We start from the raw sequence: 15,777 nt of genomic DNA, 5'->3' as shown, positions 1-15,777 counted from the left end.
TAATACTAGTCCAGTGCGAATTAGAGCATGGCTTCATCTTCATCATTAGGTGAGTCAGTGTGCCACTGGAAATTGTATTTAGTAGCCTACTGTAGCTTATGATATACACTGAGTGTACAAAACATTAAGGACGTGCTCTTTCCATGACATATACTGACCAGGTGAATCTCGGTGAACGCTATGATCCCTTATTGATATCACATTTTTAAGCCTTGAGACAATTGAGACATGGATTGCATATGTGTGCCATTCAGATGGTGAATGGCAAGACAAAAGATTTAAGTGCCTTTGAACAGGGTATGGTAGTAGGTGCCAGGCGTACCGGTTTGTTTCAAGAACTGCAATACTGCTGGGGTTTTCACTCTCAACAGTTTCCCCGTGTGTATCAAGAATGGTCCCCCACCCAAAGGACATCCAGCCAACTTGACACAACTGTGGGAGGCATTGGAGTCAACATGGGCCAGCATCCTTGTGGAACGCTTTCGACACCTTGTAGAGTCCATGCCCCGACGAATTGAGGCTGTTCTGAATGCAAAAGGGAAGGTGCAACTCAATATTAGGAAGGTGTCCTTAATGTTTTTTTACACTCAGTGTATATACTGTATACATATTGCCTCCTAATATTGTACGATCAGTGTGTCGCTTCATTGGCCTGGGCTATTGTTTGTTTGAATTCAAGACCAGATTGATTTCAGTTTGTCAGTGTCAGAGTAGCCACTAATTTCGGTCATTTCTGTGGTATTAAAAAAGATTCAGCTAATGTCTTCTGTCATGTAAATGACACAGAATTGCATGAAATGCAAAAATAATGTTATTAAAAAAACAAAGCTCTGGGGCCTATGATTTCTTAATGTCTTTGCTCCGCAAAAGAAGCAGAGATGAAAACTTTACTGATGTCAACTAGATTGAAGCATTAATTTTACCAATTGATGATATTATTTTGGTGAGCAAGGGGTTTTCTAGTCTTCTAGGCCAACATAGAGTATAATAACAGAAGAGAAGCTGCATGTATCTAATTATAGTCAAGTTGACTAACAAATAGCCTACCAAAAAATACTGCACCCCCTGCCCCAAAAATATTTCTGCTGTCTCTGACTGTAGCATACAGTACATCTATTTTCTATATTAGCTGGTTAGCCAGGAGCCTCAGATTTTCACTTTATCATGTAGTCGGACAGTTGTGGATAGGTTATTAGCAATTGCGGGTTGGTACGGATGAACAAACAGCTGATCCGTTCACCACTAACACACACACAGTTGAGGTCATTGCCAAGGTATGTCTCCAAAATTAAATCTTTGTATGTGCAGTGTTTCGCCTAGGATTTTTTTTTTGCAGTGACTGCAAGGGAAGAGTGAGGGGTGCATTGCTACTAGCGTAAGCGCAATGACACGCTAGCTGTTCCCATAGACTTCCAGTCATTGAGCCAACGACTATCCATTTAAAAGCATGTCTCGGCAGAAATAAATATTTTTTGTAGGGGTGGCAACAATTTAGCGGTGGGCTACCGCTGCTAAATGAAAAGAGTGGATACACTGGTGTGGTACAGAAAAGAAAAGAAAAAATCTTTACACCAAATGAAGGACACAGAATGCCGCAGAAATGCCTTCATAACTCCACAATAACAGGGTCGTTCACGAAAAGAGTGCCTTTTGATATTTGAAGTATAAATCGTGCCCGAATATTGCGTTTTCAAACCACTGTTATATCTATTTAATATAGACAACCTGGAGAATTCAATACATTTTCTAATAAAAGCTTGCTAAAGTGCCAAAATTCAGCATTTTGAATCCATTAACCCTGTGTCACTTCTAGGAAGATATTAACCCACTTAGTCCCAAAATGTTTTACCATAATTTTAAAGCACCAGTTATTTTGATGCTTTGACAAAGCAATTTCTATTAGAATATTATTAGAATTATTATTTATTTATTTCATGTGATTAGTGACTCATTTACATCTGTCCCTAATTTTAAGGTCAACCCTATCATTTTAATATGGTGAAACTATTCCTTTGAAAATATATATTTTTTTAAAAAACATTGAACATCTAACAGTCAAATCAAAGAGTAAAAGGAATAGTTCGACAAATTTTTTGCCATTTTCTAGTGATTTGTGGTGGAAAACTGAGCCGGTTGAGCATAACACGTCAACCCTGTTCCCCATAGATAGACAGGCTAGAAATGTTGAAACAATTTCATTTTTTTGTGAAGCTTGCATTCAATTGCCACTCCCTGTTGCACACAACAAGCTTCCATTCCCCCTGTCACAAGGGGATCTGTGGCTGATTTAAGAAGAAATCGTCAACCCTGTTACGGTCACTCCTGTTACGGTCACCCCTGTTGCGGTTACCCCTGATACCTTTTTGGGCACTTAATAGGAACTTACTATAGTCATTTTTATTTAACCTCTTGAGATGGGAAAAAATACTTTTTGTTGAACATGTGCTCTTTATGACAGAATGTTAAAATTAGGTAAAATCAAAAGTTTTTTGGGACCAAGTTACACTTCTCAAAAGGCACCGAATTGGTGGAACGACCCAACAATATTTAAGCACCTTACATGGACAACTTCTTATGAACTTTTCGAGCTGCATACCAGTGCCCTGGACTTTGAACCCAAAGTAAATCTCCAACAGAAGCACATTTCCACATCACTTGTGGAAAGAAACAGTTACTACCAATAGGTTACAGCATTATGTGACTCTGAAAAAAGTACAAATTAAATATATGAGAAACCTGATGTTGCTCACAATTTTTTATAAAAATATAATCCATCCATCTGATAAACTACAAAAACAAACATTTCTGATAAAGTACTGTATAAGTAAACTCATTCAAAAAATATGCACCACAACATACTCTCTAGTTGCAGACTAATGAGGGAATCCTAACTCACCAGAGTCCAGGAGGACTTTGTGTCCTGGAGATGTGAGTCCTGGTTCTCCACTGAGTCTCTTGGACCAGGGCACCATACTGAGAGGTCCATTGCTCTCTCCCCGGGGCCCAAGGCCTGTTCACCTCAGAGGGGATAGCACTGTACTCTGAGCCCAGGCGGTCTCTACTCACTCTGCCCCTCTCCTCCTGACTCTGCCACCCTCCACCCAGCCTGTGCCATGCACCGGTCCAGAGCCCCTGTGGCCTTTGCTCCCCTCTAAGCCAACACAAACCCTATGAAGGAAATTTACCCCAGACCTGAGCCTTAAAATGCTTACATACCCATTTGAGGGCTTTGACCCATCATGGTGAGCTCAAAGCAGGCACTAGAAAGCAAAATGTCAAAATGTGCGAAGACTCATAAACAACCTTTAGGAGACCTAAATTGTATGAAACAAGAGTCTTTGAAGAAATTCATCAGACTTGTGTGTAAGGTCATACTAAATTAAATTACACCCTTTAGCAACATGGCAAAACAGTACAATTCAGAAAAACGAGCAAAGGACGCTAGGTCTAAATGTCATTGGATGTTATTTTCTACATAACTTGTGGTTAAGATCAAATAAATGATTCTCTGTTTTCAGTTAAATCAGATTGGTAATTAATGTAAAATATGCCCCATGATGTGTAGTTTGCCCTGCCATGGCCTGTTTGAATCAAAGCTGCAGTGGCAAACTCTTTTCATGGACAAAGCAGAAATTTCCAAAGAAGTTCAGATGACATGTCATTCATGTTAGAACTCTGGAGGATTCCGCTGGCTACACGTCCATTAGGTCTAGGTCAGAGACCTGCATGTAACCTACTACACTCACATTGCCTAATTTAGACAGAAAAATGGCTGATTTAGCACACAACTATTAAACTGACTGTACATATTTAGGCCTACATGGAAACATAGCCTATTGGGTTTGTGATCTAATAATGCAGTAAGAAGTATGAGCCAGTTACAGTATGTAGAATTTCAGTAAAGCACACATCAAATCAAGTTTGCTGAGGAAACTGACTAACTTTTTCATGCACCCACAAAAGGAAACCACTACATTGCCTTGCCGAGCTCAGTTAATGTGAACTTTAGAATGGCACATACAGACACCAGATATGGTTTTGCTTTCATTTTGAATGTGTCACTTGCATGTGGAGGTATTTTTGTTATTGGACCCATGGGACTCTATCCTTATTTGTGGATCAGAACTTGCTTACTGCACTGCTTAGGGGTCTGTTGCTGTCAACAACAATAAGCTCCTTCTACTGTACTCTATTGGGCATTTATGGTGTTTTATACCTAATAGTGTAATTAACACATTAATAATACTGTTATCTTACATCCAGACACATACAGCATATACTATTCAGTTACAGCTAGACACTGAGGGTAAAGACAAGTTTGCTCTGCCTTATCAACAGGCGTCGCTGTAGAAGACCTGTTATCATCCTTGACTCATTGGCCACTAAGATGGTTAGAGAGCACCTTGGCTAGCGGTAATCTTATTTACAAGATTAAAGTGCATATCTGGCTTTTCTTGACATTTATGTACTGCTCCACATCAAAGTGCCTAGCAATGTGCTTTGCAAAGATTGTGTGTTCAGTTCAGGAGCCAATCCTATGGCAAAACATGCCATGAGCTGGGATTAAGTCGTTTTAAAGTCAACATGTGCACAACATCAAATAGTGGGTCACCAGTGGTGTAAAGTACTTAAGTAAAAATACTTTCAAGTACTACTTAAGTAGTTTCGGGGGGTATCTGTACTTTACTATTTATATTTTTGACAACTTTTGCTTTCACTTCACTACATTCCTAAAGAAAATAATGTACTTTTTACTCCACACATTTTCTCTGACACCCAAAAGTACTTGTACATTTTGACAGGAAAATGGTCCAATTCACACACTTATCAAGAGAACATCCCTGGTCATCCCTACTGCTTCTGATCTGGCGGACTCACTAGACACAAATGCATTAAGGCAGCACCCCGCACCTCTCTGATTCAGAGGGGTTGGGTTAAATGCGGAAGACACATTTCAGTTGAAGGCATTCAGTTGTACAACTGACTAGGTATCCCCCTTCCCTTCCCTTTGTTTGTAAATTATGTCTGTGCCCCTGTCTATCCGTCAATACAAATAAAAAAATTATATTGTGCTGTATGATTTGCTTAATATAAGGAATTTGAAATGGTTTATACCTTTACTTTTAATACTTAAGTACATTACACTTTTACTAAAGTAGTATTTTACTGGGTGACTTTCACTTTTACTTGTGTCATTTGCTGTTAAGGTATCTTTACTTTTACTCAAGTATGACAATTTAGTACTTTGTCCACCACTGTGGGTCACCAACAAAAAAGTAAACAATAGACTATAGAGCAAATGCACCCCATGACATGACATTTGGCTGCAAGTAGCCTAGATGTTAGAGCGCGAATTCTTCAATTCAAGGGTTAAGTTACATTTCAATGGGTTTGTCTTCAATGCCAAATTGTCATTCAAGACAAACATTTCTTAAGTAAAAGCAAGCAACGTTGTATGTCTACTAAGCTTTGTGAGTAAGCTTGTGTGATATTGTACCTGTGGCTATAAACATTTACTGAAAGTATGCTATAATCCATTGCCCCCCTAGCCACTCTTTGCATCCATAACGTCAGACAAACTAGAGGCAATCCTAACCTAAAGAACGGTATATGTATAAATATATGTATGTATGTATGTATGTATATTTAATCACCCTACAATTTAGAGCTTGATGAGCGACAACTAAGCTGCTCATCAGAAGTCTTTAAAAAAAACGTTATTTATACTAGCTAGACCTAGCTTCTTACAGTAACAGTTTGTTGTATGCCTGCTGCGTTAGGTAAGGCTAAACCCGATAACGTTACTGTGTCGCCTAAGCTAACGTTACATATAGCTAGCCCAGTCAAACGTGAGATTCGCACTGAAGGCTCAATGAAAAACCTACTGTTTAAACCTACTGTTCGCAGAGAACTGCAGCTTATCAACTTTACCGGCGAGAGTAGCCTAGTACTTGAATACATACCGTTTGCAGACAGTCATTTGGCAGCCGGTGTCAGTTATTTCTCACCGTGGCAGTTCACCTCAACTCGAGCCTCGACGTAGTTGGCTCATCTCGCGGCGGCGCTGTGATCTAACCATATGACCAAGCAAACGGGGCTTTCACGTGATACAATGTAACAGTTTCCATCTACTGGCATTTTATCCGTACAATGTATCAATTTGAGAAATTACACACAGACGCGCTTTTACAATCTAACCTTGTATTCTTTTTCATTATTATCACACCATATTGTGCAGGCCTACAGGCTACCAAACATAACATGACTCATTATTTTCAATGCAGAGAAATGCGCAATTCAAACAATTATACCAGTGAAGAGAAGTGGCCCATGCAATCTCCTCGATAATCGTGTATGAATTACAAGCGTTCATTCATCAAGTGATATTAATTTAAATAAAAATAAACAAAAATAAAATGAGGAACATTTTATTTGGTGGTCTAATTCTCTGTTCCATTTGGATGTTGCTTCCAAGCTAATTGGGTGAACTGAGTGACATGTTCTAATATTTGACCTTGCTGTGATTTTACTCTGCTCTGGTTAACTTCAGGTATTCACGTTTCGTTTGTCCTTCACTTCCTCTCTTGCGTATAGACCCATATCATTCTTTTGGTGACGTTGATTTATATAAGGGCTGTGCATGAGAAACGAATGTTTGTTCAAACGTCGGTCAGTTGTGTCTCCCTCAATACACATACTCCTGTTTTACATATGTCATTCCCAATCTCAGGTGTCTTAAAGTGGCCTATTACTGTATTATAATCAATATTGAAGGCAAAAAAATGCAAGCAATAACACCACCAAAGGTTAAAGATTTGAAGACTATGCAAATTATGCCTTTTTTGTGGGCCTTCCTTTGAGCTACAAGTTTATAGCGCAGCCTACATGTTTGAATTACAAATTGTATTTTTTTTTTTACATCCCTCACTCTGTATTTTAATCTTCCCTGCTCTTAAAGGCCAAATGCAGCCGTTTTTATATCAATATCAAATAATTTCTGGGTAACAATTAAGTACTTAACTGTAAAATATTTCCATTTAGCAAAGAAACTATACTGAACAAAAATATAAACTCAACATTAAACAATTTCAAAAATTGTACTGATTTACAGTTCATATTCAATTGAAATGAATTAATTAGGCCCTAATCTATGGATTTCACATGACTGGGCAGGGGTGCAGCAATGGGTGGGCCTGAAAGCATAGGCCCACCCACTTGGGAGCCAGGCCCACCCACTGGGGAGCCAGGCCTAGCCAACGAGAACAGGTTTTTCCCCACAAAAGGGCTTTATTACAGACAGAAATAATCCTCAGTTTCATCAGCTGTCCAAATTCTCTAAAACGACATTGGAGGTTTCTTATGGTAGACAAATTAACATTCAATTCTCTGGCAACAGCTCTGGTGGACATTCCTGCAGTCAGCATGTCAATTGATTGCTCCCTCAAAACTTGACAGATCTGAGGCATTTTAGAGTGGCCTTTTATTGCCCCCAGCACAAGGTGCACCTGTGTAATGATCATGCTGTTTAATCAGCTTCTTGATATGCCACACCTGTCAGTTGGAAGGATTATTGTGGCCAAGGAGAAATGCTCACTAACAGGGATGTAAACACATTTGTGCACAACATTTGATAGAAATATGATTTTTGTGCATATGTACAATTACTGGGAGCTTTTTTTCAGCTCATGAAACATGGGACCAACACTTTACATGTTGCATTTATATTTTTGTTCAGTATATTTCTCAAGCAAGAATTTCGCTAGGACTGCCTGGGGGTGGTCTGAGGGGGGAGGGGAAAACTGAAAACTAGCTGTTATTGGCAGGGAGGTTTGGAATTCTCTTTGTTACTGCTCTATTAAATTTACCGCATGTGGATGTCACAATGGAAAGCCGAAATGCCTGCTCATTCAAAGCTGCTGATTAGAAAGTCCTGTGTAGATTGTGTTTTCTAACAGAAACTATCAGGAAATTACACAGATCAAATTTTTGGAGTGTTAGTTTCATTAGTGGACATTTTGACAGCACTGGGCCTTTAAAGAAAGGATGAGTGAATTACAATTTTGGGAGAAAAACAATTATTCCAGTGTTGTTTCAGTGATGCTGAAAGACACACATCAGTCATGCAAGACGTGTAAACCACATCAAACTCCAAAATAACTATTTCACTTATGTAACCAGCTTTCTGATCATCACTCGTCTTGATCGTTTTTTCCCTTGTTAATCTGTGGCTTCTCAGATGTGGGGACATCATCTGGCTTCGCCTCATCTGCTGTAGTTGTGGGCTGCTGCAGGGTCTCCTGCTTGCCGACCCTGCTTGCAACAGCAGGGGCAGCCTTTTTCTTGTCTGTGGTTTTTGGCAAAGCATCAGTTTTGTCCTCCATCTTCTTTTCTTCTTTCTTCTTCCCCTCCTTTTCCTCTGGTGGCTTCTGGAGGATTACGGAATCTAAGGAAACACACACAGGTGAAGAAATTCACGAAGCTTCTTCTAGAAAAAGGACATTACTTATGTTTAACCACTGACTCAATCACAAGACTGCCCTTCCCATCACCAAAAAGTCCATCCAAAACAACTTCACTAATTTGGTGGTGAAGAAATCAACCTAACTAGATTTTCCCCCCTAACCTCAAACATGACTTGTTGTGATAGTGCTTACACTTTTGACTCAAAAAGGATAAACATGATGATGATGCTATCCGCTCCTTCTGAAGGTGATAAACTGACACATTGAAGTGAGATAAGTCCTAGTCTCTTGTGACAGACTTATGCTAGATCTGGGTTCTGAGATTAGATAATTACTCTGTACACCGTTTTAACTTGGTTGTAAGTTTATATTTTTTTCATTGAGAAGTGTGGCCTAATTAATGGTGTAGCCTAATATTTGTATTTGTTCATATTAAAAGCTTTTTGTGTTAAGTATTTTCTTGCACACATTATTGTGGACAGCTGTCCCCTCACCCTTTCTCTTCTGCATTTTCTTCCCAGTGACTGACTTCCTCCTCTCTGTTGGGGTGGTAGGTCTGCTTTTAGACCCAATGATCACGTTCCCATCAGCATCAGTCAAATAGGAGGTCACTCCCAAGTCCCCTTTGCCTTCTGTTACAGCCAACTGACAAATGGAAAAGGTTTTAGGGTTTACACGCACGCACACGCACACACAGACGCACACACACATACTTTGCACACAGAATTTCCCTAGCTACTTTTAAAACTAGTCTTGTGAATAAAAAGTTTAATTTCATCAAGCCATCTTAAAAAAATGGTCTCTACTTCAAAGACATTGTTGGCATTTGAGATTACTTACCAGACTGCAAAGCTTTCCTAATGTGATTTATAGGCCAACAAATTAAACGTCACTAAAACGTCTTCTGAGAAGAGGGCTGCAAAAAACATGTCAACAACAAATGTTGTTCCTGGATCACATGGTATTATTGCTGGTGTAATAAGCTATTGATCATGTTTACTTGTGCATGGACAATTTTTTTGTATTAATGCTTTGCGGTTTAGTGTGTCTGAAAACAGAGAGCAGCATGTTTTACCACATAGAATAGCCTACTGCAAAAAAATAATACAACACTTGAGATACTGTAGGTGATTGGAACCTGGGCCTGTTTTCATAAAGCATCTCAGATCAGTTTAGCCTCTTAGACTATAATGAATATGAACGATTGGGAACTGATTCTAAATCAGCACTCATACTCTCTATGAATATAGGCCCTGATATTCTTGTTTCAGACCACTGGCTAACCCAATTCCTGGTCTCTCCACATGTTTGAGTTATGTGACAGGCTACTCTCATTATATTCTGGTGACTTAACCCATTGTTTGTTTTAATGTCAGTTTGATCACATTGCCTGGGTCTAATGTCCATCTTTTCCAGTCAGTGAATCTAAAAATGGTGTCCCAGACTGGCACACACGCTAAATATATGACTAAGACTTTTCCCATTCAGCACCAATAACAAGCTCACGTGTGTGTGAGTTGCTGATAAGATGTTCCTTTCCTTTATCATGAGGGCTTGGTGCACTGTTACGTCACATATGTAGCCGTATGTAGCCGTAGATTATTTCTGCATCCCAAATGGGACCCTGTTCCCTATTTACTGCACTACTTTTGTCCAGGGCCCATAGATCTCTGGTTAAAAGTAGTGAACTATATAGGGAACAGGCTGCTATTTGGGACGCAGCTAATTTAATGTCCTACTAGTGGTGAATCCTTGATGAGAAAACATCTAATGAACAAAAACATGGTGGGTGTCTGAGGGTGATTTGTGCTTACAAACACACAGTACAGAGAAATGTGATGGGAGGAAGGATGCTCAGTGGAAGTGTGTGTGGACAGAGTGCAGTTGGTTAAGTGTATTGAGAGACAACGCATATGGTACAAAGCAGCAGGGTTGTCAAGCTCAAATCCCCAAGGGCCACAGACCCAGGTCTAAATCAGCAACTTATTAAAAGGTAACACAAAAATCAGCAGGTGTGCGCGTCGTCAAGGAGTTGAGTTTGACTCCCCTGCGTAAGGGGAGAGGTGCTTGTGTATGTTCAGACTGAGGGATTGCATTGCTCCTTGGTGATAGATGCCTTCATGGTCTTCGGAGACAAGATGACCATCAGACAATATCAGACAAGTGACCAGGAGAGAATGGTGAACAGGAGACTGAAGCAGGAAGTGAAGAGTGGAGGAAGAGAATGGAGAGTGAAGAGTGGGGTGCCGTACAGAGGGAACAAAACACAGTGAGACAGAGGAGGAGGTGGTGAGGGAATACATGCTCCATTTTATTAGTCCTTCTCATGAGACATGGGAAAGAGGAAGTGATGTCATAATCATTACTGAGAGACAGAGGAAGTGATGTCATAATCACTACATAGTGGCAGAGGAAGTGATGTCATAATCATTGCTGAGTGACAGAGGAAGTGATGTCCTAATCATTACTGAGTGACAGATGAAGGGATGTCATAATCACTGCGTAGTGACAAAGTAAGTGACGTCATAATCACTACTAAGTGACAGGGGAAGTGATGTCATAAATCAGAGAAAGGGATGCCATAATCACGACAGCGGCAGAAGGAGTGATGTAATAACACTACTGAGTGACATATGTGGTGACATCATATTCAGTAAACAGTGATTGTGAATGAAAATGAAAAAACACAGGATCTGTTCAAATTCCACATTACAGAAGAAAAAAAATCCTTTCTCCGTGCTTATAGAGCATCTATTCACTTCCTTACTTTTTAAAACTCTTACATGGCACATACAGTAATAACCTTTGAGTAAGCTAACAAGGTTTTCAGCATCACAGTCCTTTTTAGACAATACTAGATGGCTAACCTTTAAGTTTTAAGTCTGTTGCAGTAAATTCATTTGAATTAACACAAACATTTGTCTTTACATGCCTTTTTAGTGTGTCAATACTTAGTAAAATATAGCAGAATATTGTAATACATGGGGGAATTTTATAAATGTATAACTATACTCATCGTAGTGTCAAAATAAAGGATGATTGGACCTAAAGTATTGTGTTTATGTTTTTTGTAATTCTATAAGATAAAATGCTGAAACAGTTCTTCTCAGATTTTTCTCTGAACCTTTGGGCATTTCATGCTCAGAGTAAAACGATACACCTTTTCAAACTAGAGTTAAATACTGTATAGACTACCATAAAAACCATCTCAAACCAATGCTCAGGACTCTGTATCCCTTCCATCTTTTTTCTTTGTCTTTTTCTATGTATTTTTATACATAATATTTACGCAAAGATTGAGGTCTCCCTTATTTCTTGCCGGCCTTCTTTCTTTCTCCCTTATTTCTTGCTGTCGGGGCTGAAGACACTTACGGTGAAGTCGGCGCTCTCTGTGCCGTACTTGTTCTTCACCAGGATGCTGTACTTGCCCGAGTCTGTCGTGTTCACCGTGGTGATGGTGAAGCTGGCGTACTTGCCCGCCTCGAGCTTCATAACGTAGTGGCCATCAGACACAATCTCCCTCTCGTTCTTCAGCCAGACGACCTCAGGCAGGGGTTCGCCCGAAATGTTACAGGTCAGGTTCAGGGCCTGATGGAGAGAGACAAGATCACACATAATAAGGTGTGTCCGAAATGGCACCCTATACTGGCACCCTATTCCCTATATAGCATACTACTTTTGACCAGAGCCCTTCCTTATATAGTGTATGACTTTTGACCATAGCTCTGATTAAAAGTAGTGCACTAAATAGGGAATACTAGGGATACCATTTCAGATGCAGCAGTAGTAGTGCCATACATGATCAAGTCTGCAATACCTGAGTCCCATGCCAGTATGGGACCATGGACATACAGTACATATACAGACGGACAGATACAGATCCATCCAGACATGGTTACCTTTAACTCCTGTATGGTGACGACATCAGGCAGGCCTCCTGCCACGCGAGCACGATCTGGAACAAAGAGCACCAAATTAGACCACTGACCTCAGATCTGTTTGAAAATATCAGTACCCACTATAATACTGAGAGCAGCCCTCTCATCCCCATCTAATAACGTGTGTGTGTGTGTGTGTGTGTGTGTGTGTGTGTGTGTGTGTGTGTGTGTGTGTGTGTGTGTGTGTGTGTGTGTGTGTGTGTGTGTGTGTGTGTGTGTGTGTGTGTGTGTGTGTGTGTGTGTGTGTGTGTGTGTACTTACTTCTCTCTGCAATAGCGGCCGCTCTGAAAATGGAAGAGACAGAACAGAATGGAAGAACAAAGATAAGAGAAACACATCCAGAGAATGTATTTGGACTGGAGCCAGGAAGTGTGTCTACGTAAAGGCTTCATCTGTCTGCCCACTTCCCTATGCCCTTACTCAAAGCCTGTCAAAGCCCGTCAGAGACTGCTATATAAACATACATGCACAGAGAGAGTGGCTTGGCAGACAGAGAGGAACACCAAAAATAGCAATCACATGAAAGGAAGGATTGATGCAGAGTACCCAGCAAACCAAAACTGGTTCTGTGAATGTTCCCAGAACATTTCCTTTAGTTGTGGGAATGGTGTTAGAACATTACCGCCAAAAGTTCTCGTAACACAACATGTGTCCAGTTGTGCTGATGATTATACAATGTTTCTATTAGGGTGCACAGAACATTCCTCTGATGTTGCAAGAATGTTAACAGAACATATTTTTTATGTTCTTTAAAAGTTCGCAAAACATTTCATTAGGTTGTGGGAACATTGAAGAGATGTGTCCCCAAAACACAAAATTGGGGGGGGGGGGACATATGTGAGAATGTGCACAGATGTTGCAAGAATTCTCACATACATCTTTATGTATTCTTTAAAAGGTTTCTGAAATATCCTATTTAGGTTTTACCCAGCATTCCCTTTGGCACTTCAGCAAGACTTTATTCATATAAAAAAAAATCTGATTTATTGAATTTTCCATGTGGTCTATATGACATTTAATGACATTTCTACCTTTAGATTTTATGGCATTGAGAAAGTCAAGATATCAGACAGGGGAGGTGATATAAATAATACTCTGAGCAAAAGAGAATGTTTTGGGATTTTCACCCACCAGACATTATTCCCCAAAGGTCTTAATGATGAAATGCCCATGCATGTTAAATTGTAAATGTGAACATGAATTAATGCATATCACTTCAGATTATATTTTAGTTTTTATTAAACCTTTATTTAACTAGGCAAGTCAGTTAAGAAAACATTCTTATTTACAATGACGGCCTAATTGGGCCAATTGTGCGCCGCCCTATGGGACTCCCAATCACGGCCGGTTGTGATACAGCCTGGATTAGATTAGGCTGACGTTTTTTTCTTCCACTGTACCCAATGATTTATGAAAACGTACTTATCCTCACTGTGGTTTTACAGACTTGTTTAATGCGTTTTATGTACACACATTGTTATATTTGGTAACACTTGCTTATTTTACAACCCCATTCGATGCATTGAACAGACGTGGGTGGAGCAATGTCTACATAAGGGTGGAAATTGTAAACACTCACAAAAGCTCTGACGAAGGCCTTGAGGCCGATACTTAAAGCTTAATGAAGAGCAGTGATACTAGCAAGAGCAGTGTGCGGGTTTTTTATTTTTTCTCATGTGGTCTATATTAAAAAGGCACTTCATTTAATATAAAAGGCTTTTAAATTCAATACTAATGCACAATTTCTACTTAAAATATCAAAAGGCACTCTTTTTGTGGAATGGCCCTATTAACATTAGCAGAACATTCCAGTTTTCTCAGAACCACTTGTATTAAATCCAGACAAAATTACTGACGTTTGTGACGGGAACGTTATCGTAACAATCATGTTATAACATCACACTATAACTTGATGAAAGTCTTGTGGGAATGTTCCCTGAATGTTATTTGGGATGTTTAGGAATGTTTCTGTAATGTTTTTTCAGAACCTATTCAATTGAATCCAGACATAATTGCTGAAGTATGTTCAAGGAATGTTTTTGGAACCCATGTCATGTCACAGAATAGCCTTACGAGACCATTGTAGAGATATTCTCTGCTTGTTGTTATGGGTGTTCTAATTAACATATCCATCAACATTAGCAGATCGTTCCTGTAATGTTTGCTCAGAACCACTCCTATTGCTCCCTCATTTGGTTGCGCCAGTATATTTCTAAGAACATTACTGGAACGTTGTGTTATTACATTGTGTTATCACACACACCTAATGAGAACATTATGTGGTCGTTTTTACACATGCTATGCACAACATTTTAGTGACTGTGAGGAGAACATTACAAGGATATTTCACTTCAAATATTTCCTGATAAAAAATATTTGGTGATCAAAAACATTCTTAGGATGTTTGTGGGACGTTTTCATCCCAATGTTAGCTCAAACCCTAACTAGAACTTCATGGGAATGTTAGCTAATGTCCTGGGAATGTTCCGGGTTTGCTGGGTACTTAATGGCATGCCACATCCACAACATGCAGAAGAGCTGGCTAATACAATGGGGGAAAAGGGTGTATAAATATCTACTAATTTGAGCTAACTTACTTGAGCCTCTGGAATTCTGCATATGCGTCATCAAATGCTGCAAGAAAAGAGGAGGTGAGTATACCTATCAAAGCATTGGTGAAGGAACGGGAGCCGCTTAATTCCATGTAGATGTCAAAATGAGTGCACTATATAGGAAATAGGGTGCCATTTGGAACTCAACCGTAGTCTCACCCTGGCCAGACAGCTCTACAGTCCTCTTCAGACCGCCCTTTCCATCATGGAACTCGATGGCGTATTTGCCCTTGTCTTTCTCTGTGGGCTCTGTGATCTGTAGCCACAGCTGCTCTCCCACCACACCACTCTTAATGCGGTCTGTGAAGGCTATCGCTGAATCCCTATTAGAGAGAAAAACAGCTGACTGACACACACACATATAGGCTGCATCTCACAGGCGACACACACCTGACAGTTGAATGTACATGCAAACACACACGCACGCACGAAAACACACGCGCACATTCACGACACACACACACACACACACACACACACACACACACACACACACACACACACACACACACCACACACACACACACACACACACACACACACACACACACACACACACACACACACACACACACACACACACACACACACACACACACAGTAAGAGACTACACACTTGTGGCCAGGTGACCTGGAGCGCCTCGTTGTAGTAACTGCAAAGGAGTAAAGCCTGATGCCCTCGTCTGTGCTCTGGATCTTCAGTGCAGTGGAGGATTGGCTAGGGAGATGTTAACGGAGATGTGTACGGAGAATGTTTACACAGTC

At 40.1% G+C, this 15,777-nt stretch overlaps 2 protein-coding genes across 3 annotated transcripts in view; both read right to left on the bottom strand.

Moving 5' to 3' along the window:
* LOC111953280 (phosphatidate phosphatase LPIN2) overlaps nucleotides 1–6,138 on the bottom strand; it is a 39,978-nt gene extending 33,840 nt beyond the window's left edge. Inside the window, exon 1 of one of the 2 annotated variants that reach the window (XM_023972456.2) lies at nucleotides 5,964–6,138. Coding sequence is in view for 1 of the 2 variants with exons in the window: in XM_023972455.3 (XP_023828223.1) it covers nucleotides 2,897–2,986 (90 nt within the window). In the remaining variant the exon portion in view is untranslated. The other variant, XM_023972455.3, reaches the window with a different exon arrangement.
* Nucleotides 6,139–6,184: 46 nt separating this feature from the next.
* The window catches only part of myom1b (myomesin 1b), a 42,861-nt gene continuing 33,268 nt past the window's right edge, over nucleotides 6,185–15,777 (bottom strand). The window contains 9 exon segments of the mRNA XM_070435422.1: nucleotides 6,185–8,443; nucleotides 8,957–9,107; nucleotides 11,835–12,050; nucleotides 12,362–12,417; nucleotides 12,662–12,684; nucleotides 14,998–15,034; nucleotides 15,172–15,335; nucleotides 15,627–15,669; nucleotides 15,672–15,730. Of these exon segments, the coding sequence (XP_070291523.1) occupies nucleotides 8,190–8,443; nucleotides 8,957–9,107; nucleotides 11,835–12,050; nucleotides 12,362–12,417; nucleotides 12,662–12,684; nucleotides 14,998–15,034; nucleotides 15,172–15,335; nucleotides 15,627–15,669; nucleotides 15,672–15,730 (1,003 nt within the window). The 3' untranslated portion in view covers nucleotides 6,185–8,189.

Source organism: Salvelinus sp. IW2-2015, linkage group LG27, assembly GCF_002910315.2.
Source record: "Salvelinus sp. IW2-2015 linkage group LG27, ASM291031v2, whole genome shotgun sequence".
NCBI classification, from domain to species: domain Eukaryota; kingdom Metazoa; phylum Chordata; class Actinopteri; order Salmoniformes; family Salmonidae; genus Salvelinus; species Salvelinus sp. IW2-2015.
The sequence above is the reverse complement of the archived record's forward strand: the minus strand, read 5'-3'. Positions and strand labels throughout refer to the sequence as shown.